The 27,090-nt window shown below is 44.1% G+C and overlaps 1 protein-coding gene across 3 annotated transcripts in view; it reads left to right on the forward strand.

Moving 5' to 3' along the window:
* Positions 1 to 27,090, forward strand: part of LOC133384946 (inosine-uridine preferring nucleoside hydrolase-like) — a 34,424-nt gene continuing 7,334 nt past the window's right edge. The window contains exons 1-4 of one of the 3 annotated variants that reach the window (XM_061626913.1): positions 1 to 57; positions 13,187 to 13,377; positions 19,934 to 20,113; positions 25,851 to 25,962. In XM_061626913.1, the coding sequence (XP_061482897.1) occupies positions 13,198 to 13,377; positions 19,934 to 20,113; positions 25,851 to 25,962 (472 nt within the window). In that variant the 5' untranslated portion in view covers positions 1 to 57; positions 13,187 to 13,197. Of the gene's footprint in view, positions 58 to 11,814; positions 11,876 to 12,063; positions 12,251 to 13,186; positions 13,378 to 19,933; positions 20,114 to 25,850; positions 25,963 to 27,090 lie in introns of those variants that run through there. The other 2 variants (XM_061626914.1, XM_061626912.1) reach the window with 2 other exon arrangements.

Here is a 27,090-nt window from a genome sequence, read left to right on the forward strand (position 1 = left end):
CTAAAAGGTAGCAATCAAAGAGCAGTTTGCAAAAGAATTTGACAAATACTCAGTCAGGTAAGAGCATAAATTTTAAATTCAGTTTGGAGGAGGGATTAAAGTGATGAGTGGGGAGGGAGAGAAATGGTATTTCCTTTGATGAAAAAATATTTTATTATTGCACAGTACCATACATAGTTATGAGGATCCGATGTTTAGTTTTGAATTTCCAAGTATGCATTTTTCAGTTTAACTGTGTTTGAGAATGCTCCCAGGGCAATTTTTTTTTCATTTCATGAGAGGGTAATGCAGTTTAAAAACCTAGCTAATACAACTTCAAGAAACTGTGAGGAATGTGGTTTCTTGGGTATATGGTTTCAGGGCTTCATAAGCTGGATAAATAATACATTTTAAAATGCAGCACTCTTGTAATACTACTGTTGGCTAAGATCCTTATTAATAGGTTATGTTCTCCCTAACTAGAGAACTGTAATGTGAGATAGAAAGGCTGTGTACACGCTAGAGTGTTAGTGTGCACATGGGTCACACAGATCCAGTTTTTCCATGTCCGCTTTTGTACACGTTTGTCCATACATGAGTGTGACGGCTCCACCCGGCCACTCTGGGTCTCTGGTTGCCTGGGAAAGGGAGATCTGGTCACAAGAGAGCATACCCCTCTCTTTTCACCCTCCCCCCCATGCTACCACCAGATAAGGAATTACAAAGTTTGAGAAAGCCACTCCTTATCAAACAGCTTCATCAAAGATGCCACGCAACAAGATCAGCCTCAAAAGGCCTCGTCTCTATCCCACCAGTTAAAACAGCTAGAGTGGTGAGGACTAGGGAGAGGGCTTTTTCTATTGTGGCTCCCACCCTGTGGAATTCCCTCCCAAACGATCTCTGTCATGCCCCCACTATGATGAGCTTCCGCCAGGCCTTGAAGACCTGGCTCTTCAGACAGGCTTTTGGGGTGGGTTAGGTTTATTACTACTGTTGAGATTTTAATGTTTTAATGTATTTGTATGTTTTTATTCTGTACGTTGCCCAGAGTGGCTGGACAACCAGCCAGATGGGCGATAAATAAATAAATAAATAACAGCCTCTAAAATTCCTTGGTTTATCTCTGAAGCTTCTTGTGGTACAATGGCTTCAGGCATGGTGGTGAAAATAAAGAGAGACCACACCAGGTTTATAAAACAATTAAAGAGTTTACTAACAGAAAGAAAAAATTGAAGTTTAAGCCAAGCCAAAGTTATAGAGAAAGAAATGCAATGCCCCAAAATTACAGGAAACTCCCAGAATATCCGTTTGAAGCAAAAACAAATTGAAACAGTCCACTTGCCCTAGTCTAGACAGTCTCACCAGGCCCTCAGTAGGATTCCGTGCACACAAGTAGCCCTTTGTTCCTTGGAGCCTTCCTCCCAGGGTCAGCAAATTTCTTCCTATCTCCCAGGCACCTTATCATAATGAGAACGTGTCTTATTCTCAAAAACTTCAGAATGGCTATTCTGTAATAAAAACTCTGCATGTTAATCATATGCCCCACTCCAGTAGGTCATAGGAAGTAATGGATGGTCCAGACTAGGATATGACTTTCCACACACAGGCAATGGTGGACACACTGCCTTGAAAGTTTTGCCACCAGGCCAGATCATGCCATTTGGCTGGTTAACCCTATAACTTCCTAAGCAAACATGCAACATGCATTCCTATATTATACACAACATGTTCTACCAAGTAAAGAACAGATTAACAGTCCAGGACAGCAAGGATCAATTAAGCTGAACTATTTCAGTGTTTTGTGCCCACACTAGTGGGCAGTGCATGATGGGATGTATTCACACCGTGTGTTGCCTCTTCCCCTCAATTAGAACTTCCCCACCCTCACTGAGTTCTGGAAACTGAGGTCTACACTGGGGAAGGAGCAGATATTGCGCACATGACAATTTTTTTAATGAGATATGTTTTCCAGTATACCAGACATGCACAAAACAGTGTGTCTTAGATCTTAACGTGTTTTAGATCTTAATAAAACAAATTAACTGTTTTATTGATAATTTTGTTTTTGTAAACTGCTTAGAGGTTTTTTACAATCAAGTGGTATATAAATTTTGTTACATAAATAAAATACCTCCTGGATACCTTCATTGTACGATACCTTCATTGTACCTTATTAACAGAGGTACAATATGAACAATAGCAACAGTGATATTTATCATAGATCCAACCATACTGCCTGAACCCATTGTATTCATTTTCATGGATGCAGAAAAAGCTTTTGTTTTTTAAAAATAGTGTCTTCTGTATTTGAGATGCTATTGGGCATAGCTGAACCAATTGGATTCAGTGATCACGGGTAGAGGGAAATAAAACCATGGGGATGTGGTGAATTACCATAGAAGATGAGGGCAAGGCTATCTGCGCCTTGTTCCTTGTTGCCACTCCTCTCATGGATGGGTTCCTTGTTGCTCATCTGCTGTGCCCACTGGCCAGTGTGTGTTGCTGTTTAAAGCCAGATCAGTACACAATAAGACCGCTGTCGTCCATGATTTGATTTTGGATGAAGGGGCCAATTTGGTGTGCATTACCAAGACCTGGGTGGGTGAGCTGGGAGGAGTTGATCTGACCCAGCTTTGCCCATCTGGATACTCAGTGCAACACCAGCACAGGCTGCAGGGATTGGGGGGGGGAGAAGGAGTTGCTGTGGTCTAGAGAACTACCATCTCTGTCACCAGGAAACCATTCTGTCTTGGAGCTGGCTGTGAGGGCCTGCACCTGGTGTCGGGCCAAGGAGACAGTAAACTAGGGTTGCTGCTGGCAGCTTCTCTGACCGAGCTGGCGGAGTCCATCTCGGCTGTGGTGTTGGAGGAGCCCAGAATGATAGTGCTGGGTGATTTCAACGTCCATGCGGAGGCTGTCTCCAGTGTTCCGGCTCGGAACTTCATGGCCTCCATGACAACCATGGGGCTGTCTCAAGTTGTCACTGGCCTAACACATAGGGCAGGGCACACCCTCAACTTGGTTATTGCTCCAGATGGAGGAAGGGGTGGTCTGGAGATAGGGGGGTGGATGTCACCCCATTGTCATGGTCAGATCACTTCCTGGTGAAGTTTAGACTTATGGCTCCTATCCTTCCCTGCAGGGGTGGTGGACAGATTAAGATTGTCTGCCCCCGGAGCCTAATGGAATCCACAGGATTCCTGAATGCCCTGGGGGAGTTTCCAGTAGATAGAGCAGGTGACCCTGTTGAAGCTCTTGTCACGCTGTGGGACAGTGAGGTGCATCAGGCTCTTGACACGGTTGCCCCGGAGCGCCCTCTCTGGCATTGTGGAGCCCGGTTTGCCCCTTGGTACACCAGTGAGCTAAGGGCAATGAAACAGACTGGACAATGGCTAGAGAGCAAGTGGTAAAAGACATGCTGTGAGGCTGATCGGGCACGAGTAAAACATCATAACCATGCCAACTGTGTGGTAGTGAGGGCGATGAAGAAGGCCCACTTCTCTTCCGCCATCATATCCTCAAGTAGCCATCCAGTGGAGCTTTTCTGTATTGTCAGGGGTCTGTTGACATCAACTTCAGGAAATGGGAGTTTTAGACCCTTCAGAGGCCCACTGTGAATCGTTTGCAAGGCACTTTAAGGGTAAAGTTGCTCGCCTCCATAACAGTCTTGATGCCCCATCCACATCTACTGTAGTCCCCAATGAAGTGTCCAATGCAACGTCTGCTGCAACGTCTTGGGAACGGTTTCAGTTGATGCAGCCTGATGACGTAGACAAGGTGATTGTGATGCTGCTGCCAGCAATGTGTCCTCTCGACCCTTGCCCTTCTTGGCTTATTAAAGCATGCCGAGGGGGTTTGACCGAATGGATCCAGGGTGTGGTCAAAGCATCATTGCAGGAGGGAGTGGTTCCAGCCGCCTTGAAAGAGGTGGTGATCCGACCTGAAAAAGCCCACCCTGGACCCATTGGTTTGTGACAACTACCAACCGGTTGCAAATACCCTCTTTTTAGGGAAGGTGATTGAGAGGGTTGTGGCACAGCAGTTGCAAGTACTCTTGGATGAAACAGATTATCTTGACCCATCCCAGTCTTGGTTCAGGCCTGGTTATGGGACTGAATCGGCCTTGGTCGCCCTGATGGATAACCTTTATCGGTAGAAGGACAGGGGGAGTGCGACCCTATTATTCTTACTTGATCTCTCAGTGGCTTTTGATACCATTGACCATGGTATCCTTCTGGGCCGACTTGGTGAGATGGGTATTGGAGGCACTGTTTTACAGTGGTTTTGATCCTATCTCCAGGGTCGCTGTCAGAGAATAGCATTGGGTGACTGTCTTTCGGCCCCCTGGCAGTTGCGCTGTGGGGTGCCACAGGGTACCATCTTGTCCCCCATGCTGTTTAACATCTATATGAAGCCCTTGGGAGCAGTCATCAGGAGCTTTGGGGCAAGTTGTTAGCAGTATGCTGACAATACCCAGCTCTATTTCTCCATAACATCTGAATCGGGAGAGGTTGTGCAAGCCTTGAACCTCTGCCTAGACTCAGTGGTGGGCTGGATGAGGGCCAATAAACTGAGTCTGAATCCTAGCAAGACTGAGGCGCTGTGGGTTGGTGGTTCCCGAGTTCGCATAATTGGTCAGTTGCCTGCTTTGGACGGGGTCGCACACCCTCTGAAAGAGCAGGTCCGTAGTCTGGTGGTCTACGTAGTCTTTAACCCTTTTTAAAATATGTTTTTAAAGTTTTTTTAAAAAATGTTTTTAAAGTTCTTTTGATTTAATGTATTTTAAGGTCTGTTTCTATGATGTTTTCATGTGTTTTTTAGCGCTTTTGTTTGCCGCCCTCGGCTCCTGCCGGGAGGAAGGGTGGGATATAAATCAAATAATAAATAAATAAAAATACTCAATACAAACCTGTTTGCTAAACTGAACATACAGAAATTATCATACTTTGGAAATCTTTGTGCATTATTTTTACTAGAAGACCAGGACTAACCACAGAACTGGATGAAACATGCACAAATGAAAACCCAGATATGTGCTGACGCATGGAACAGAGTATCTTGTAGCCAAGTGGTATCAATATTACAAACACTGACCTGCTGAATTCTTTGTCAAAAGTTCTTGTACTTATAAAACACTCGAGAAAAGTAGTAGTTTATAATATAAATGCAGAAAAAAATCCATTTATGAGCATTAATAGCACTTGAGATGGTTATGAAATACTGGTAAATGTATATGGATTAGGGATATATCTTTATGTACAGAATATACTAATATCTCAAAAGATTAAGGAATTAAGAGATTTTTACCCTTAAAAGAAATTGCTAAAAAAAAAAACCTGTACATTTGGAACTATTTCCATTTTATCTTGGCTACTGCAGATTTGAGCCATAGATTTATTTAAATATTTTTATACTGCCTTCCTAAAAATATCCCAAGGCAGTTCTCAATAAAACATTAAAAACACAATAAAAACAATAAACACAGCAGCAATAAAGTCTGGGTAATCAACACACTGGTATTAATGGCCAGCAAAGATCTGGGAGAAAAAAAGTCTGTAGCAAGGGCCAAAGACCAAGAACATGAGGTGTTAGCCTATGGAACAACCTTCGCCCACAGAAAAGGCAAAGGGCCACAAGAAAAAACGCTGCCCAAAGGTTGCCACAAGATAGACCTTTGGAACAACTTGGAAGGCCTCTTTGGAAGATCTTAGTGACTGGGCAGGTTTACACAGGAGAAGGCATTCCTTCAGAAAGCCCAAGTTCTCAGGGCTTTATAGGTAAGTACCAAAACTGGTGGTGTTACATGGTCATAATAAGCTGCCCAGTTAGCAGCCTTATCACTGCATTGTGCACTAGCTGCAGCTGCCAAACCAGCCTTGAGGGCAGCCCCACATAGAGCTCAGTTCAGTCTTCAGGTAACCAACACAAGCTGTCTTAGGCCAGGAATGGTTGTAGCTGGCACTCCAGCCAAAGCTGGTAAAAGGCATTCCTAGCCACTGCGGCTATCTCATCCTCCAGCATCAGTGATGGATCAGTGAGCACCCCCAGACTATGCCACTGATCCTTTAGAGGAAATGCATCTCCATCAATAATAAGCAGATCACCTAATTCCTGGTCTCAGGACCCACATGCCTTCAAGGTCACCCTCTTATCACCTTCATCTTACTGTCCCTCATCTAGCCCACCATTGGATCCAGGCACCGATCTAGGGCTTTTATGGCCACACCTGATTCAGAAATAACAGAGAAATAGAGTTGAATGTTATCAGCATACTGTTGACATCACACTCAAAATCCCTTTATTACTGCTCCCAACGGCTTCATGTAGATGTAAAACAGCATCATCGCCCAATGCCATTCTCTGGAACCAGCCCTGCAGGTAGGAGCAGAACCACTGCAAAATAGTACCTCCATCTCCCAAATCACTACGCCAATTCAGTAAGATGCCATGGTATCAAAAACTGTAGAGAAATTCAGCAAGAGCAACAAGGTTTCACTCCCTCTCTCAATAAAGGTCATCTATCAGGGTGACCAAGGCCAATTCAATCCCCAAAACAGGCCTGAACCTAGACTGAAATGGGTCTAGATTATCGGTTTATCTGGCGCACTGGGAGCTAGGCTGCTGTTACCCTCTCAAGTAGTACCCTCAAAAAGGTGTATTTGTGACCAGGTGGTACTTTCTGCAAACCTTGGCATCCAGGGTATTCCCCCACTGCAGGGGGAATGTCTCTTTAAAAGCAGCTTCCACCATCTCCTTACATTAACAACATGTTTACCACACCCTGAACCCACCCAGTTAACCCCACCCAGTTAGCTCATATCAGCCACAAGGAGTAAGAATTGAGGGGGCATGTAGTTGGCCAAACAGCCTCAAATGCCTGGTTCGTGTCTTGAGGCCTCAAAAGCTATAACCGAGTCCACAAAACTGGACAAGATGGTGCATTGGGCACCTCCCTTCCCCTGGACCTGTTAAAACAGCATCCAAGTCATCAGAGGTGAGCAATTTTATCCTCAAATGGGCTCCTGAAGTTCCAACACCCCATTCTCTGGGGTTGATGTTAATAAACTCCATACCACTTGGAAAAGCTGTGCCAGATGGCTACTTGATGCAGTGAAGCCCCAAAGTATTCTGACTTTCAGGGCCAGGAACAGGCATGACTGGGCCCTTGGGCACCAGCTTGTCCTGGGCACATGACTCCTGCTTGTTTCACCTACCTCTCTCTTGTCTCCTGTTGCTGCGTGCACTGTGCGCACAGGGCTGCCACCAACCAAGATGGCAGGGGAGGCTTCTCTAAAGGGCTGATGTCCCCTCTGCCATATTGGTTGATGGCATGCACACGCGATATATTACGCGCATGCACATGCACATGCCTGCCATCAACCAAGATGGCAGTAGGAGCATCAGCCCCTTAAAAAAGCCTCCGCCACCATGTTGGTAGATGGTAACCCTGCGCGTGCAGTGCCGCAGCCTCAAAAGACAGGAGAGGTAGGTAGATGGAGCAAGCAAATGGGTGGGTGGCCTGAAAGCTCCCCCCTGCGATCTGTGGCAAGGGAGCGCTCCTCCCCCACCCTAACGAGGAGCCCCTGTGGGCCGTGGGGCCCTCAGCAAGGGCCCGACCTGGCCACCCTTTGGTGCCGGCCCTGCTGACTTTGCTGCCCTCTGCCACACAATGGGCACAATTACTTGCACTGACATTTGTTCAGTATTTTCACAATGAGTTCCAAGCCATTTATTTATTATTTGATTTATATCCCACCCCTCTTCCCAGCAGGAGCCCAGGGTGGCAAACAAAAGCACTAAAAACACATCAAAACATCATAAAAACAGACCTTAAAATACATTAAAACCAAACAACTTTAAAAACATTTTTTTTAAAAAAAAGCTTTAAAAACATCTTTTAAAAAGGGTTAAAAACATTTTTTTTAAAAAACATATTAAAAGCAATTCCAACACAGATACAGCCTGGGATAGGTCGCAACCTAAAAGGCTTGTTGAAAAAAGAAAGTCTTCAAAAGGCGCCAAAAAGATAATAGAGATGGCGCCTGCCTAATATTTAAGGGGAGGGAATTCCACAGGGTAGGTGCCGCCACACTAAAGATCCGTTTTCTAGATGGTCTTTCAGATGTCCTGGTCCCAAGCTGTATAGGGCTTTGTACACCAAAACTAGAACCTTGAACTTGGCCCGGTAGCAAATGGGCAGCCAGTGCAATTTTTTCAGCAGCGGGGTGACATGTCAGCGATACCCTGCCCCAGTGAGCAGTCTCGCCACCGCATTTTGCACCAGCAGCAGCTTCCAGACCAACCTCAAGGGCAGCCCCACATAGAACACATTACAGTAATCCAGCCTGGAGGGTACCAGTGCATGGACAACAGTGGTCAGGCTATCCCGGTCCAGAAATGGACGCAGATGTCTTACCAGCCAAAGCTGGTAAAAGGCACTCCTAGCCACGGAGGTCACCTGGGCCTCTTACAACAAAGATGGAGCCAGGAGCACCACCAGACTATGGACCTGCTCTTTCAGAAGGAGTACGACCCCATCCAAAGCAGGCAACTGACCAATTATCCGAACTCGGGAATCACCAACCCACAGCGTCTCAATCTTGCTAGGATTCAGACTCAGTTTATTGGCCCTCGTCCAGCCCACAACTGAATCCAGGCAGCGGTCAAGGGCTTGCACGGCCTCTGCCAATTCAGATGTTATGGAGAAATAGAGCTGGGTATCGTCAGCATACTGCTGACACCTCACCCCAAAGCTCCTGATGACTGCTCCCATGGATCGCAGGACAGGAGCTTCCACATTCCCGGCATTCCCTCTTTCCACCTACCTGTCTCCTGCCTTTTAGCATTGCCCTTAATGAAGATGGCGGCCGAGGTTTCCCTAGGGTGCTGAAGCCCCTGCCGCCATCTTGGTTGATGGCAGAGATGCACGTGTGTAGCACACATGTGTGCCATCAACCAAGATGGCGGCGGAGGCTTCATCCCCTTAGGGAAACCGTGGCCTCCATCTTGGTTAATGGCAATGCTAAAAGACAGGCGACAGGTAGGTGGGGGGTATAGGGGCCCCGCGTGCTCACACATACACCAGGGCCCGGGGAAAGCTGATGCCCAAGGGCCCTGGCATGCCTTGGGCTGGCCCTGAGCATGGGGGACAAGATGGTACCCTGCGGCACCCCACAGCTTAACTGCCAGGGAGCTGAAAGACAGTCACCCAATGCTATTCTCTGAGAGAGATTTGTGCTCGCATTTGTGCCCCAGCCAGCAAGTTCCAAGCCACGAGTTCCAAGCCATTTGTGCTCAGATGTGTTTCATTGTCCTTAGCTCCCCAGAATACCAGGAACTGCAAGCTCCACAGCATCAGAGAGGGCACTCGGGAGCAATGCGTTAATGGCCCGTCACTTTTTGCCATTCCATAGCAAGACAGATTCACCATCCCCGTCAACTGGAAAATCCCTCAGAGCATTCAGGAATCTATCCTTTTCTATAAGATGAATCTGAGCTGCCCTTACATGTTACACACATAGAAGAGTTAATGCATGGGTGATTATATTGTTAAGATTCATATAACAAAACAAACCCCAGAGCATCAGAATGGATTTTACAGTCTCATTTGTGCAAGGTATGACTGATACTTCAATCTGTAGCAGAGACTTTCACAACTGCATGATGACATACTTACAGATGGTTTTGACCCAGCAGCTCTGGAAAGATAACGCAGAGTCAACATGGGTGTGTGTGTGTGTGGGGGGGCAGATCAGAAATGAAAATAAATGAAGTTTCCTCACAATGTACAGATATGTGCATGGGTTCTGGCTGGACTTCTCAATAATAAATTGACATTACTTATCAAGCACTTAAACTTTCTGTGTACTCTAGACAGAAAGGTTTGGTTGTGAACCTGTGTACAGGGATTGTCTTTATTTTTAAAAAAGACAATTCCTGCCCACAGGTTCACAATCCAACAGGCATGATACTAAAGGGAAAAGGAATGGAAGAGAAAAGGAAAGCAAGCAAATTCAAGTTTTAATTCCTGAGTTACATAATCTCAGCAGTATCATCTGAGCTGGATGCACACACACACACACACACGGACACCATTGTACATTTTATATCATTTATTTGTTTTGGTATTTTAAAATTGTAAACTGTCCTCAGTGCCTTGGCAGAAATATATGTATGCAGTAAACCAATCAATATGTATGTGCATTTGTCTGTGTGTGTGAGATTGCATACATAGTTTATGTGCCATTTTCAGAAGAGAGAGGTCGAGATGCATTGGAACAGGCAGAACAGTGAGCTTGTTTCTAGTCTACCCGTATATATATATTGAGTTCTGGAGTCCCAGGGTAAATGCATCACTAAGATCATTATTAAGCTCTTTATGTGCAGACGCCAGATGCACACAATGGTGGTGGTGTATGTATGGGTATAGTCCAGGGGTGGGCAAAAATTAGATTGAGGTCTTTACTAGTAGATCTCTAAGGTATTTGTATTAGATCAGTAAGAGATGCTGACCCGTATTCATTGGTAGCAACAACGAAAAGGCTCCACCTTAGTTTCAATTACTCCTGAAACAAACGTGGGAAAAACAGGAATGGATTTTTGCCCTTTTTGTGTGTGTGAGATAACAAGACAACCCCACAGAGTAAACCAGTTTGTAGTGATTCATTCTGTTTTTGTTTCTGGTTTGTAGTGTTGAATGTGTAACTTGCCTTTTAATATGGTGGTTGGGACCTAATCAGGAGGTTTGAGAATTCAGACAGTTCTGGTGCATAAATGAGGTTTGTAAAGTGTATTGCCCTCTTTCTGCCTATTCCACCATACAATAACAAAACACTTTACAGAGACCTGGGCTGACATTCATGGAGGTGAAGTAGAGATGGAGGCTCCTTGACCTACCTGGATTATGATGACCGGCCAGCATAACTGCCCATTCATAATATTTTAGAAATCATGCACCTTGCTTTTTCTGCATCCTGCCCTTTGCTGGAGAGGTGGGGTATTTGAATGGGCATCATCTGCGGCAGTGACTGGCACTGACCACTCCTCGGCCATAGGTCTGTCTACCTTAACGCTCATTCACAGCTCTCTGTACAAAACCCAAAGATTGAAGGAGAGATGGCCCTACTCAGTAGGGGGAGAAAACAGTGGGATTTTCAGGGAGTGGGTGAGTTAGAAGAGAAATGAATACACCTTTCTAGCCCACCAATTCCTTAAACCTATAGTAAGGTTGAACTGACAGTCCACTCCACTTCAGGATAGCTCCCATAGGTCTAAAAAAGAACCACCTTCTAAATGGTGGTTAAACAGTTTCTTTGCCCATTAAAAATTAGAGAGAGATTGAGAGAGAGAAGCTCTTTTCAGGGGAAAGTTTCTATGTCTTGGAAAGCTGCATTGCAGGCAGAAATGCAACCGATGCTACTTTCATCATTACATTTACAACTTCTTCCTACATGGGAGAAATACAACCCTGCTTCAAGAATCGACATTCTGCTCCTAGACATACAGCTGCTTACCAGAAAATGGGCCAACCTTCATCCCAAGAAGAACCCCTGGCTGTCGCCAACAAACACACAGGCAGATCGCCATTCGAAGTTATGAGACTTCAGCCCCTCCCCACCCCCCAGCCGAGAAAGCCGTTACAAGTGTGCACGCGCACACGGCTGGAACTTAAACCGCAGCTGCCATAACAACCGTGCCAATTCTCCTTCCCAGCCCTTCGCCGTATGCAAATTTACAGGGAAGGGATTATTTAAGCCTTAAGGGGGGGGCGTGTCGCAGAGTGGTACGCAGCCCGAAGCTCTGCTCACCCCCGGAGTTCGATTCCAACAGAAGGAGGAAGTTGAATCTCCAGTAAAAGGGGTCGAGGTCCACTCAGCCTTCCATCCATCCGTAGTCGGTAAAATGAGTACCCGGCATATGCTGGGGGGTAAAGAAAGGCCGGGGAAGGAACTGGCAATCCCACCCCATATATACGGTCTACCTAGTAAATGTTGCAAGACATCACCCTAAGAGTCGGAAACGACTCGCACTAGAAGTGCGGGGACACCTTCACCTTTACCTTTAAGGGGGGCGAGTCAAGGATTTGAGCTTGTGATTGGCCAGTGATTAGTGGGGCATTCTGCCCTACCTAGGAAACAGTGAGCTGCGGTCCCTGTGACCGCAGGTAGGAGGCGAGGACGGGGGCCGAGGAAAGGGGGACTGTGATTCATTTAAAAAAAGGAACACATCAGGGTCATTTGCTGTAGTATCTTCACAGTTGCTCCCTTTTTTGGTAAGAATGCTGTTTAACAGGCAGAAATTTTGTTTAAGATGTTTTGTTTTTCACATTTTAAAGGTTTTTAGTGTTTTTGTTCGCTGCCCTGGGCTCCTGGGAGAAAGGGCGTGCTATAAAGTTAAATAAATAAATACTCCATTAATATCATTGTGGTCGTCATTGTTACTATCACTCCAATTTGTATGCCGCTTTTACCAGGTAGCTGTGCCCAAAACAGCTTTGCAATACAGCACTGCAGTAACAGGAATACATATTAACCCATAATCATTACAATAATTACAAAGTCTTGTGGCAGTTCAATTAATAAAACAAATTTATTATGGTACAAGTTTTTGTGGACTACAGCTCACGTCATCAGTTGCAGGGATGGTTATCTCAAGTTGGCAGGCACACAAAGGTGGAGAAAGGATAAGATCAGAAATTACAATAGCAGTCACTGATTTGTTGGTGCCATAGCAATTCATTTCCAAACAATATAGTCATGGAGGCTAGTAATAGGGGAAAGCTGCACTGCTGGATTTCTGCTGATCAAACATCTTTTAAAGCACAGCAACCTATCGGACAATGTAACAACTCTAAATGCATCTTGTGGTGGTCACAGTGAATGAGGTCCAAGCATTTTTACATGTGTGACTAGCTGGCAATCATCATATATAGACATATCCAGAACTGTCCTATATTCAGTTTGTTACAAGTGGGCTAAAGCTGGCCATAATACTATTGCTACCCAGGGCTAAGCGTGGGAGAGAAAAGGACAAAGGTAGAAGGCCATTTGGTGTCTCCTTTGTCATCTCAATGCCTCGGAGTTTAATGCACCCCAGAGGAGGGGTAGTGGGTCACAGGTTCATCCCTCTATTACCATAGTTCTAACCCTTTCATGGTCACATGACACTAAGGTTCTCTGTTTAAATTATTTATTTTTCTTCTTCATAGGCATTTCTGAAATGAAGAAACTTCTACTGGTTGATGTTGACTGTGGTGTTGATGATGCTCAAGCTATCATGATGGCTCTAGCATCTCCCCATGTTGAAGTCTTGGGGATTACTTGCTGTTATGGAAATAGTCTTTTGGAAAATACATGTAGAAATGTACTCCGTGTGTTATATGTTTGTAACAAGCTTGAGGTAAGTTGCTGAATAATCTTTCAGACAAATTTTACATGATAGTATCATGATGTGGGATTCATAAAATGAGAGATTGGCACCCGGATAGTATGCATATTTCCTTCCAAGCAGTGTCCGCTTTACACATAATGGCAATTTTGTATAATTTTGGGGAATGTGATGGAGAGAGTTGTAGTGGAGCAACCAATCATCTGGATCCATTTTAGTCTGGGTTCAGGCCTGGTTTTGGGGCTGAACCAACCTTGATTGCCCTGATGAATGACCTTTATCGAGAGGACGGGGAGTGCAAGCCTGTAAATGTTACTGCTAGGCCAGCTTCAAAGTTCTTGTATTAATATACAAAATCCTGAATTACTTGGCTCTACGATATGGACCGCCTGAGCCTTTGTATCCCAGCTTGATCTCTGAGATCATCCAGATGAGTGTTGTTAGTTGTCCCTCATGTTTCAGAAGCGCAACTGGCTTCAACTAGAAGTTGGACATTTAATGTCTGGTCCCATGCTGTAGAATATTCTTCCAGCAGAGATTCAGCAGGCATCCTTGCTGTTAACGTTCAGGTGGCTCTTGGAGACCTTTTTAGGCCAACCGACCTATTCAATTGTTTACTGTTTTTGAAGAAGATGAGCCACATCAGTGTTATTATTCTGTATTGTCTTTATGGTATCTTACGTTTTATTGTACCTATTGTTGTACGCCACCTTGATATATTTTATGAATGGATGATTTATAAGTATTATTCCTTGTAGATAAATAAAATTTGTTGCTGTATCTGTGATCTTAAATAATACGGGTGCTTCTCTGACTTGTTTACTGCCTTCTGTTAATAATCACTCATGTGGTTACAAATACATGCATGGCTTCCTGGATACGGTTAGGCCTGTGTTTCACAGCTTGCAGTGGAAGTTATTACCAAGTGTGTTCAGGATTTCAGTTTAGGGTGGAATTCTTAATGTGTTTATTCTGTTCTGTTCCATCCAAATTAACAGAGATTATTTACAAATGTATTTAAGATTTTTAATGTGTTTAGTATTTTGGTACAGAAGGTAAACAAGAGTTGTGTGTTTTTGTGTTGCTTGAAATCCAAAAAGCTAAGCATATTTCTGAGTGTGCTTTGGGCTGAAGAACATAAAGAAGGGATTTGTTAGGGTGGCAAAGTTTGGAGAGGGCTACCATTTGATAAAGTGGATGACTTTCTCATAATTTTAAGTAAGATTCTTTTCAATGGCAGTTAGGGTTGCCAGGTTCATGGCCTGAGACTGATCCTGTATCTTTAGGAGAAGAGAAAGTCAGCCAAGTACAGGTGTTCTTGCAACTCTGTAATGGGAAAAACCACTAGGTGGGATTCTCCCTCCCCCCTGCACAACTTTTAAAGATACAGAAGACCTCTTGGAGGCCGGGCCTGGCAACCAAAAGGTCTTCTGTATCTTTAACAGTTGTGCAGGGGGAAGGGAGAATTCAACCTTGTGGTTTTTCCCATTACAGAGTTGCAAGAACACCTGCATTTGGCTGACTTTCTCTTCTCCTAAAGATACAAGATCAGTCTCAGGCCCTGACCCTGGCAACCCTAATGGCAGTGCATGCACTCATCTTGATTCTGGTAGCTGATTTTTGTTTTTAATTCCCATGGTGTCTCTCTGCAGCTCTCAGCTTGTGTCAAATAGGTAATTTGTCATTTGCTTCAAGCAGAATTCTGAATGAATCATAATGAGCAAGGAGATGCATAGGGAGAAAAATAAAAATGGTCAGTGAGCAGGACAGTCTTGTGTGTCAACACATTAGACTGGTGATATATGCTCCCTTCCACAGATTTATACTTAAATTCAAGATTAACTCCTCCATTCCTTCCGTTCTGATGTAAAGTGGGCTTCCAATATCAGCAGGCCTTTAAAAAAAAAAAACACCCAAACCTCAGATCTTTTATTTCCCTAGTCTGATAAAAAGACAGATCTCAATTGTAAGTAAGCGCTTACCAAGCTAGTATGGGTAAAGGCATGACACTAAAATCTAACCTGAAGTGGTGAACAAAATGCCTGAGAATCTTATCAGGCCTTTTGTAGCACCCCACCATACTTCACTCAAATTGATTCCTCTTAGAAATTTGTTACCATGTTCATGTTTTAAATATTTAAGAACAGGTGCAATGGCCAGAGTTGAATGAACTGTTTCTAATTTTTCCAGTTTAATGTCTAATCTTAATTAAACATTAGTTAGTGGCAGCTGGAACAACTGAGTATTGGGGGGAGGCTTCTGCTCCCCCAGCGCCTCCTGGAAGTTATGAGAGGCGGCAGCAGTGGCAGGAGCCGCCCAGTGGAGAAACTGTGGCCTGTGAGGGACTATAATATCTGGCAACTCCAACCGCCAGTTCCAGGACAGGAACTTCAGCTGCAGTGGAGCAACTAAGGAGTGTGTGTGTGTGTGTGTGTGTGTGTGTGTGTGAGTGAGTGAGTGAGTGAGTGAGTGAAACGGGGGGGGACTTACAGTACAGTAGTTACTTTTGCCCCACCCTAGTAATTATTGTTATTGGCTATTTTAAATATATTGTCTTTTAAATATATTGCAATCTGCCTCAAGAATTTTGGTTAGTTGGCAGGTATAAATGCTCCTAAATAAATAGCAGATAAAAACAAATTAATAGCATCCAAGGAAAACTCAACAGCAACAAACAAATCACTTCAGCGGTCCAAAGGCCTGTCTAAACATGAAAGCTTTCATTATCAACAGAAAGGCGGCTAAATGGGCTGCTCTGGGAAAGGAGTTCCAAAGCTTAGGCAAGCCAACTAAGAAGTCACTTTCTGTTGTCCCTTCCAAACATATCTCAGATATTGATGGGGCATGAAGAAAATCCTCTCCGAAAGATCTTAAAAACAGATATGTTCAATATAGACAAGAAGTTGGTCTTCATATAACCTGGTCTTAACACATTTTAGGCTTTAAAGCTCAGGACTACCACTTTGAAATCAGGTGCAGTGATGGTTAGATGTCAGATTCAGATAAAACCTTTTTTTTGGGGGGGTGAACAAATGAGTTTTGCCCCAGGCATCTGCTGGGTGGAGTAGGGTGGGGAATTTGGTCCTTCAACTCATTTAAGTTTGATACCCATAATCTAAATTCATAAAAGAAGACACAAGTTTACATAAAAGTTGCACACACTTTATGTATCCTCTTTGTAGGTGGGGTGGAGGGCCCAGAAATAAATCAGGAGTCACACACAAGTAATAGAATGGCTGACAGAAAGAATATCAGTGAAACTTTCCCCATAATTGTAGTTCCCTACTGGAAAAGGCTTACTCTGTTTACTATTTGCCTATCATGTAGCCATTAAAGGGACAATAGCCCTGCTCTCCTCTAATGCCAACCCAAAACCATGAAAAGAATTCCAGTTTCTTGAGTAAACGTATTATGCTACATAAGTCTTTCATCAGATAATCTTAGGCTGGCAATACTGTTTGGGTAGGCAGTTCCCTTATCTAGGAGACAGGCAGGTAATCTGTTGTGGATGGTGTCGCGCTTCCTCTGAAGGACCAGGTCTGTAGCCCGGGTTACTCCTAGATTCATCTTTGTCACTAGAGGCCCAGGTATCCTCTGTGCCAGGAGTGCCTTTTACCAACTTTGGTTCATCAACTATGGCCATTCCTGGACACAGAGAGCCTGACCTCTGTTGTCCATGCATTGGTAATCTTGAGGGTGCTTTACTGCCCTTCCTTGGCCCTGGTTCGGAAGCTCAAGCTAGTGCAAAATGCGACTGCTGATGGGAGCACATGGCTGACAACATGCGACACTGCTTTTAAAACATCTGCATTGGCTGCCCATCCACTACTGAGTCAGGTTCAAGGTCCTTGGATTGATTTACAAAGCCCTGAACAACGTATGTCCAGGGTATCTTAGGGACCTCCTGAACCATTATATCCCAGTTCGATCACTGAGATCATCTGCAGGAGTAGCTTTGGTCATCCTCCAAGTTGGCAAGGCTCATTTAACATCAATACAAAATTGAGCGTTCAGTGTCATCGGCCCAGTTCTTCGGAATGCTCTGCTAACAGAGATTCAGCAGGTGCTTTCTGTTTTAACTTTTAAGCATTTGCTGAAAACCTTTCTGTTCTGTCAGGCTTATGCAGGCAATTATGAAGATACTTTTTCCACAATGGTTGCCCATTATTTTTCTTGCATTTTTAATGTTTTTATTCTATGATTGTTGTTTTTAAGGTGTTGTAAACGACATTGATGTTTTTAATGAAATAGCGGTATACAAATAAAATAAAGTATAAATAAATAAATACTACATTCAATGTAAGATCAGGCATGGTATTTCAGATTTTGGGGTCAAAAGTGATTTAAGATTTAAAGTTTGGATTTACGGCTTCAATTCTCCTCTGCAGGGGTGGTGGACAGATTAAGATGGTCTGCCCCCGGAGACTAATGGAATCCACTGGGTTCCTGAATGTCCTAGGGGAGTTTCCTGTAGATAAGGTGACTCATTTGTCACGCTGTGGAACAATGAGACTCATCAGGCTCTTAACACGATTGTCCCTGAGTGGCCTCTCTGGCATTGTGGAGCATGGTTTGCACCTTGGTACACCAGTGAACTAAGGGCAATGAAACAGGATGGATGATGGCTCAAGTGCAAGTGGTGAAATATGTGCTGTGAGGCTGATGGGGCACAAGTAATCATGCCTTCTGTGTGGATTACTGTAATGCACTCTATGTGGGCTGTCCTTGAGGTTGGTCCAGAAGATGCAGCTAGTGCAAAATGCTGTGGCACGACTGCTCACTGGGGTAGGGTATTGTCAACATGTTACCCCACTGCTGAAAGAATTGCACTGGCTGCTCATTAGCCAAGTTCACAGGCCAAGTTCAAAGTTCTGGGTTTGGTGTGCAGCTAGAGACCAGATGATACCTGAAAGATCGTCTTGCCCCTTATATGCCCAGTTGATCACTGCTCTCTGCAAGTGAGGGCCTCTTGCAGATATCATCTTATCAGGAGATCCGTTCCACACAACAAAAGTGGACCTTTAGTGTTGTGGCACTGCCACTTTGATGTTTAAGGGGAGGGAATTCCAGACAGGCACCATCTTTGTTATCTTTTTGGTGCCTACTGAAGACCTTCCTCTTTCAACAAGCCTTTTAAGTAGAGACCTTATCCCAGTCTGCGTCTGTGTTGGAATTGCTATTTAACATGTTTTTAAAGCTGTTGTGTTTTATAAGAGGATTTTAAAGATTTTTTAAAATATGTTTCAAAGTGTCCTGCTTTTAAGATGTTTTACAGTGTTTTTAGTGTTTTTGTTTGCCGCCCAGGGCTCCTTCCGGGAGAAAGGGTGGAATATAAGATTGATAAATAAATAGTAAATAAAATATGATTTGCAGCAATTTTGTGCAAATGCTCATACTTAGATATATTCAAGATTTAAATAGTTAAAAAGCAACCAGTACATTCATTTGCTATAGTTATTTATTAATACCTCATAGTAACTGCATTTTTTTCTTTTTTGAGAAAATCAAATCAAAGAATTTGAAATTCCCACTCAGCCATACAAATCACTGGGTAGCCTTGGGTCAGCCACTGTCTCTTAGTGTAACCTACTTCATGAGGTTGTTATGAGGATAAAATGGAAAGGGGGGAACCATGTACACCATCCTGAGCTAAATAATAATAATAATAATAATAATAAAACCATTTAAGTGTTTATCCCAGGAGCAACAGCCCATCCCCAAGAACTCCCATATTTTCTCCCATGGGTGGAAAAGCAACTAATCACCCCTCCCCACATATTGCTGCTACAATCAACTTTGCGAAAAAACAACCCTAATTTCCCTAGGAAAAAAACAACATGCCAATAGATGGGATAACGACAACACTTCAGTTGTGAAGCACACAATGAATAGTTCTCTCTACTCTACCTTTCCACTGCTACATGCTGTAAAAACGCCAGCAACAAAACCCATGCATGCACACACCTGTAACTGTATAATTTGTAGTACAGCATTCACAAGCAAAAAAAAAAAGTGATGAGACGCTTGAAATAAAAATACAAAGCCAGACATCCCCTGTCCCTGCATGCTTCGCTTGCCACGTTCCACTCCTGATTTCTTACAGCAAACAAAAACAAAACAAGAAAACCCCTAGCTTGTCAACCTTGATATTAAAAAGAAAACTCTGAACCTGTGCAGGTTCACATTTTAAACTCGCTTAACATCATTGTTTGCTCACTTCCTGCTTTGGGCCAGTCACCAACTCTCAGACTGACTTATCCCACATGGCTGTTGTGAAAATACAGGAGGTGTACAATGACCGCGTAAGTGTACTCAGTGTATTTATTATAGACATCAAATTTTGCTTCCTTTAACCAAAGTGACACATCTTTGTACTATGAAGGGACATGTTTTCTGCTATTCTCCTCACAAATTAGTAGAGACAATTCAGTCACAATTTGGCTTCAGTCTAACACTGGCAGATTGATTAGTTGACAACAAAAGCTACTTGACATCATTATTTACTTTCAGCAGAATCAATGGTTTTTGTCTTAAAATTTGTATCACATTGGTATCATATCTTGTATAGATTCCAGTTTATCCTGGTGCCTCTTCTCCGATACTTGGTGGACCTGTGGAAGGGGCACTATATCATGGAAAAGATGGACTGGGTGATGTTCCAGATCCTAGTGCTCCAGGATTGGAGCTTCTGCAAGAAGAACATGCTGTGCATGCAATATTAAGAACAGCCAATGAACGACAAGGTCAGGTGAGATGATATAAAATATATTCACCTCCTCCCTGGTGAATTTTACTCGCCAAAGTAGACATGGATCCAAACAATACATGGCTGCATATAAAACGTTATCTAGAACTTTTCCATGGGACAGTTGGTAGTAGATGGCTCTGTGTGGAGGAGGTGATCATCCAGCTAGAGCAGGCCTTGACATCTTCTTTTATTTTATTATTCTTTTCTCATATATTTGTGCTTTGGGGGTTTAGCTATCCTAAAGTTTCTTCACAATCCTTTATTTTCCCTTTAAAAAAAATAATAATAATGCAACTTTTATACATTGTTTGAACTGTGTTGTCTCCCATCACATTTCATTTCTACCCACCAAACTACTTTTTAAAATCCTTTAGGGGATTCAGTTAACTGTATTTTAAATACCCTTTGTAGTTAGCGACAGTGAAAATAATACTGCTAATAATGCTTAAAATTGTACCAATTGGAGGGGTTAAGCATAGGGGGCACTGTTCTGCAGTAGTTCCGTTCCTTCCTCTCTCATAGGTACCAAAGAGTAGCACTAGGGGATGAGGTTTCGGATCCTTGGCCTCTCACTTGTGGGGTGCTGCAGGGTTCCATCCTCTCCCCAATGCTGTTTAACATCTATATAAAGCCACTGGGGGCTATCATCAGGAGATTTGGACTGCAGTGTCACCAATATGCGGATGACACGCAGCTCTATCTCTCATTTAAATCTTCACTGAGGTTGGCTGTAGAAACCATGTCCAAGTGCCTGGAGTCGGTGAGTGCCTGGATGGGAAGGAATAAGCTGAAACTGAACCCTGACAAAACCGAGGTACTGTTCGTGGGAGACAAGGGAAGGTTAGGGGATTTGGACCTGGTGCTCAATGGGGTACAACTGCCCCTAAAAGACCAGGTCCGCAGCCTCAGGGTCATTCTTGACTCCAAACTGTCCATGGAAGCTCAGGTTTTGGCTGTGACCCGGGCAGCACTGTATCAACTCCATCTGATACGGAGGCTACGCCCCTACCTTCCCAATCATTTGCTCCCATCGGTGGTACATGCCCTGGTCTCCTCTCACCTTGACTACTGTAATGCGCTCTATGTGGGGCTACCCTTGAAAACGGTCTGGAAGCTGCAACTGGTACAGAACGCGGCGGCGCGCCTGATTAAAAGCAGCCGCCAGCGAGATCATGTGACTCCAGTGCTTAAAGAGTTGCACTGGCTACCAGTTGCTTGCCGGGCCCAATTCAAGGTGTTGGTTTTGACCTTTAAATCCCTACACGGTTTCGGCCCAGTCTATCTGAAGGAGCGCCTCCAGCATCATCAGCTATGCCGCCTAACAAGATCGGCCTCAAAAGATCTTCTCTCTGTCCCACCAGTCAAAACAGCTAGACTGGTGAGGACCAGAGAGAGGGCTTTTTCAATTGTGGCCCCCACCCTATGGAACTCCCTTCCAAATGATCTCCGCCAAGCCCCCTCTACAATGAGTTTCCGCCGGGCCATGAAGACCTGGCTCTTCAGGCAGGCCTTTGGGGTGGGCTAGATTTTACCATCATTGCTTTTAGATTTTAATGTTTATTGTATTGGTGTGTCATTTTGTGTCATTTTGTTCATTTGCTGGAAGCAAAATTTAGGTTGCTAGGTAGGATGCTGAAAGCCAGGACCTCCAAGGTGGCTTTCTCTGAAATGCTACCGGTTCCACGCACAGGACCAGCCAGACAGGGCCAGCTTTGGAGTCTCAATGCATGGATGAGACAATGGTGTCGGGTGGAAGGGTTTGGATTTGTTAGGCACTGGGGAACATTTTGGGACAAGCCGGGCCTGTACAAAAGGGACGGGCTCCACTTGAACCAGAATGGAACCAGACTGCTGGCACTTAAAATTAAAAAGGTAGCAGAGCAGCTTTTAAACTGACTGAGGGGGGAAACCCGACAGGAGCTAAGGAAGGTCCGGTTCGGAATAAACCTCCCCCCTGGGATAAAAATCAAAGAAATGATGAAATTTTAAAAGGGGTAGGCCTAGAAGTAGGCGTTGTGAGAGCAGGGGCACAGGATATCAATTCAGAAGAGCAAAATTACCACAGGCCAAACCACAAGTGCCAAAGACACTTGAAGAGAGACACTGCTTACAAGTGCCTGTACGCTAATGCTAGGAGCCTCCGAATCAAGATGGGAGAACTGGAGTGCTTGGTCTTAGAGGAGAGCATTGATATAATGAGCATAACGGAGACCTGGTGGAATGGAGAAAACCAGTGGGATACGGTTATCCCTGGATATAAACTATATCGGAAGGACAGGGAAGGACGTATTGGTGGCGGAGTCGCTCTATACGTGAAAGAAGGCATTGAATCCAGCAAGCTCGAAACCCCAAAAGAGGCAGACTCCTCCACAGAATCATTGTGGGTGGTGATACCATGCCCCAGGAGGGACTTAATACTGGGAACGATCTATCGTCCCCCTGATCAAAATGCTCAGGGAGACCTTGAGATGAGATATGAAATTGAGGAAGCATCCAAACTAAGAAATGTGGTAGTAATGGGTGACTTCAACTAACCGGACATAGACTGGCCGCATATGTGTTCCAGTCATGACAAAGAAGCAAAGTTTCTAGATATTCTAAATGACTATTCCCTAGACCAGTTGGTCATGGAACCGACCAGAGGGACGGCAACCCTGGACTTAATCCTCAGTGGGGACCGGGACCTGGTGTGAGATGTAAGTGTTGTTGAACCGACTGGGAGCAGTGACCATAGTGCTATTAAATTAAACATACATGTAGATGGCCAATTGCCAAGAAAATCCAACACGGTCACATTTGACTTCAAAAGAGGAAACTTCACAAAAATGAGGGGATTGGTAAAAAGAAAGCTGAAAAACAAAGTCCAGAGGGTCACATCACTCGAAAATGCTTGGAAGTTGTTTAAAAACAATATATTAGAAGCTCAACTGGAGTGCATACCGCAGATCAGAAAAGGTACCGCCAGGGCCAAGAAGATGCCAGCATGGTTAACGAGCAAAGTCAAGGAAGCTCTTAGAGGCAAAAAGGCTTCCTTCAGAAAATGGAAGTCTTGTCCGAATGAAGAAAATAAAAAAGAACACAAACTCTGGCCAAAAAAATGCAAGAAGACAATAAGGGATGCTAAAAAAGAATTTGAGGAGCACATTGCTAAGAACATAAAAACCAACAACAAAAAATTCTATAAATACATTCAAAGCAGGAGACCATCTAGGGAGGCGATTGGACCCTTGGATGATAAGGGAGTCAAAGGTGTACTAAAGAACGATATGGAGATTGCAGAGAAGCTAAATGAATTCTTTGCATCTGTCTTCACAGTGGAAGATATAGGGCAGATCCCTGAACCTGAACTAACATTTGCAGGAAGGGATTCTGAGGAACTGAGACAAATAGTGGTAACGAGAGAGGAAGTTCTAGGCTTAATGGACAATATAAAAACTGACAAATCACCGGGCCCGGATGGCATCCACCCGAGAGTTCTCAAAGAACTCAAATGTGAAATTGCTGATCTGCTAACTAAAATATGTAACTTGTCCCTCGGGTCCTCCTCCGTGCCTGAGGACTGGAAAGTGGCAAATGTAACACCAATATTCAAAAAGGAATCCAGAGGGGATCCCGGAAATTACAGGCCAGTTAGCTTAACTTCTGTCCCTGGAAAACTGGTAGAAAGTATGATTAAAGCTAGATTAACTAAGCACATAGAAGAACAAGCCTTGCTGAAGCAGAGCCAGCATGACTTCTGCAAGGGAAAGTCCTGTCTCAGTAACCTATTAGAATTCTTTGAGAGTGTCAACAAGCATATAGATAGAGGTGATCCAGTGGACATAGTATAGTTAGACTTTCAAAAAGCGTTTGACAAGGTACCTCACCAAAGATTTCTGAGGAAGCTTAGCAGTCATGGAATAAGAGGAGAGGTCCTCTTGTGGATAAGGAATTGGTTAAGAAGCAGAAAGCAGAGAGTAGGAATAAACGGACAGTTCTCCCAATGGAGGGCTGTAGAAAGTGGAGTCCCTCAAGGATCGGTATTGGGACCTGTACTTTTCAACTTGTTCATTAATGACCTAGAATTAGGAGTGAGCAGTGAAGTGGCCAAGTTTGCTGACGACACTAAATTGTTCAGGGTTGTTAAAACAAAAAGGGATTGCGAAGAGCTCCAAAAACACCTCTCCAAACTGAGTGAATGGGCAGAAAAATGGCAAATGCAATTCAATATAAACAAGTGTAAAATTATGCATATTGGAGCAAAAAATCTTAATTTCACATATACGCTCATGGGGTCTGAACTGGCGGTGACCAACCAGGAGAGAGACCTCGGGGTTGTAGTGGACAGCACGATGAAAACGTCGACCCAGTGTGCGGCAGCTGTGAAAAATTCAAATTCCATGCTAGCGATAATTAGGAAAGGTATTGAAAATAAAACAGCCAATATCATAATGCCGTTGTATAAATCTATGGTGCGGCCGCATTTGGAATACTGTGTACAGTCCTGGTCACCTCATCTCAAAAAGGATATTATAGAGTTGGAAAAGGTTCAGAAGAGGGCAACCAGAATGATCAAGGGAATGGAGCGACTCCCTTACGAGGAAAGGTTGCAGCATTTGGGGCTTTTTAGTTTAGAGAAAAGACGGGTCAGAGGAGACATGATAGAAGTGTATAAAATTATGGATGGCACTGAGAAACTGGATAGAGAAAAGTTCTTCTCCCTCTCTCATAATACTAGAACTCATGGACATTGAAAGAAGCTGAATGTTGGAAGATTCAGGACAAACAAAAGGAAGTACTTTTTTACTCAGCACATAGTTAAACTATGGAATTTGCTCCCACAAGATGCAGTAATGGCCACCAGCTTGGATGGCTTTAAAAAAAGATTAGACAAATTCATGGAGGACAGGGCTATCAATGGCTACTAGCCGTGATGGCTGTGCTGTGCCACCCTAGTCAGAGGCAGCATGCTTCTGAAAACCAGTTGCCGGAAGCCTCAGGAGGGGAGAGTGTTCTTGCACTCGGGTCCTGCTTGCGGGCTTCCCCCAGGCACCTGGTTGGCCACTGTGAGAACAGGATGCTGGACTAGATCCAGCAGGCTCTTCTTACGTTCTTATGTTCTTATTTTGTACATCGCCCAGAGTGGCTGGATGGCCAGCCAGATGGGTGACTAAGAAATCCAATAAATAAATAAATAAAATAAATAAAACATATACAGGGCTTTGTGAGTGTTCAGTGCATTTTCCAGACATGAACGCATATCCAGCTCCTGTGGGTGGAGGAGGGTAGCACCATACTTCTGTGGTGGAAAAGTGAGCTTGCCCCTCTGAACCGCAGAAATAACCCTACATGGGAACTGTGGCTCCATGTAAAGACCTGATCCTGCAGACACTCTTCAAAACAGGGGAAAAGGATAATGCAAACAAAGTGCTCTATGTGATTGGGCATTCACTTTGAGTGCCTGGTTCTCATTAGGATTTAGAACTGGTCTGTTCATATAGAATGCTCATGGCTGTGCTGTTGTTTGAACCAGAGATTTCCTAACTCATCATTCATTGTTTGGTTATATTATCATTCAGTTGTCAACTAACCAGAAAACAAAACGTGGCCAGGCCTCCTTCTGCACTTGTAACAACAGGTTGTTATTTGAAGAAGTTGGGCATACTTAACAGCAGAGGTTATCATACAAGACAGCATAACGATGTAAAGAAGTGCTCAGAATAAGTCACCTCAAGAAATAGTTGTGCGTGTTTTATAGGTTTCTCTAGTTGCTACTGGCCCCTTGACAAATTTAGCACTGGCAGTGAAAATGGACCCAACACTTCCTAAGAAACTTAAAAGCGTGTTCATCATGGGAGGAAATACAGAATGTAAGTAATTTGAAGAATGCTTCTTAGGCATGTTTGTATCTAACTTTTTTGCCCCTTAATCTTTCATAAGCGAGTTTTTAAAAGAATTTTAAAAGAATATTAAGAATTTTAAAAGAATATTAATGGCTGCAAAATGTCACTTTGTGTTCATGTTTGAGTGTTTTATAACAAGTGATATTGATTCATCATTAGCGATGAAACAATATTGGAGACGGCTTGAGTGCAGATGGAGACAAACTCCTGGTGGATGCAATTACACACTGGTAAGTGCCTATGGTAAGCTGTATTTAGGGGCAGTGAGGGCAGCAAAAAACCAATATTTTGCTGCCACTATCAAATCATCAACCTGCTGCCCAGCAGAGCTCTTCAGAATTGTCCGGGGCTATTACACTCTGGCCCCAGGGACATGGTAGAACCATCTGAGGCCTGCTGTAATGAATTTGCTAGGCACTTCCAGATAAAATCTTTAGCATCCACCAGGACTTAGACTCCAGTGTTATAGCAGGTGAATCAAGCGGGGTATCCAGAGCACAGCCTTGTCACGATTTCTTGGATGAGTTTCAGTTGATACAGCTAGAGGACGTTGACAAGGTGCTTGGACAGGTTCGTGCAACCACTTCTGTGCTGGATCCTTGCCCTTCTTGGCTAATAAAAGCTAGCAGGGATGGAACAGCCAGCTGGACCAGGGAAGTGATTAATGTCTCTCTGCGAGAGGGGGTGGTCCCTGGCTGCCTGAAAGAGGCGGTAGTGAGACCACTCCTGAAGAGACCCTCCCTGGACCCAGAAAAATCTTAATAACTATAGGCTGGTAGGAAATGTTCCATGTCTGGGCAAGGTCCTTGAACGAGTGGTGGCAGGCCAGCTCCAGACACTCTTGGATGAGACCGATTATCTGGATCCATTTCAGCTGGGTTTTAGGCCTGGTTTTGGCACAGAAAGAGCCTTGGTCGCCCTGTATGATGACCTCTGTCGGGAGAGAGACAGGGGGAGTGTGACTCTGTTGATTCTTCTTGATCTCTCAGCGGCTTTTGATGCCATCGACCATGGTATCCTTCTGGGATGACTGGCTGAGCTGGGAGTGGGAGGGACTGCATGGCGGTGGTTCCGCTCCTACTTGGCAGGTCGCCT

This window comes from Rhineura floridana, chromosome 5 (genome assembly GCF_030035675.1).
Source record: "Rhineura floridana isolate rRhiFlo1 chromosome 5, rRhiFlo1.hap2, whole genome shotgun sequence".
NCBI lineage: Eukaryota > Metazoa > Chordata > Lepidosauria > Squamata > Rhineuridae > Rhineura > Rhineura floridana.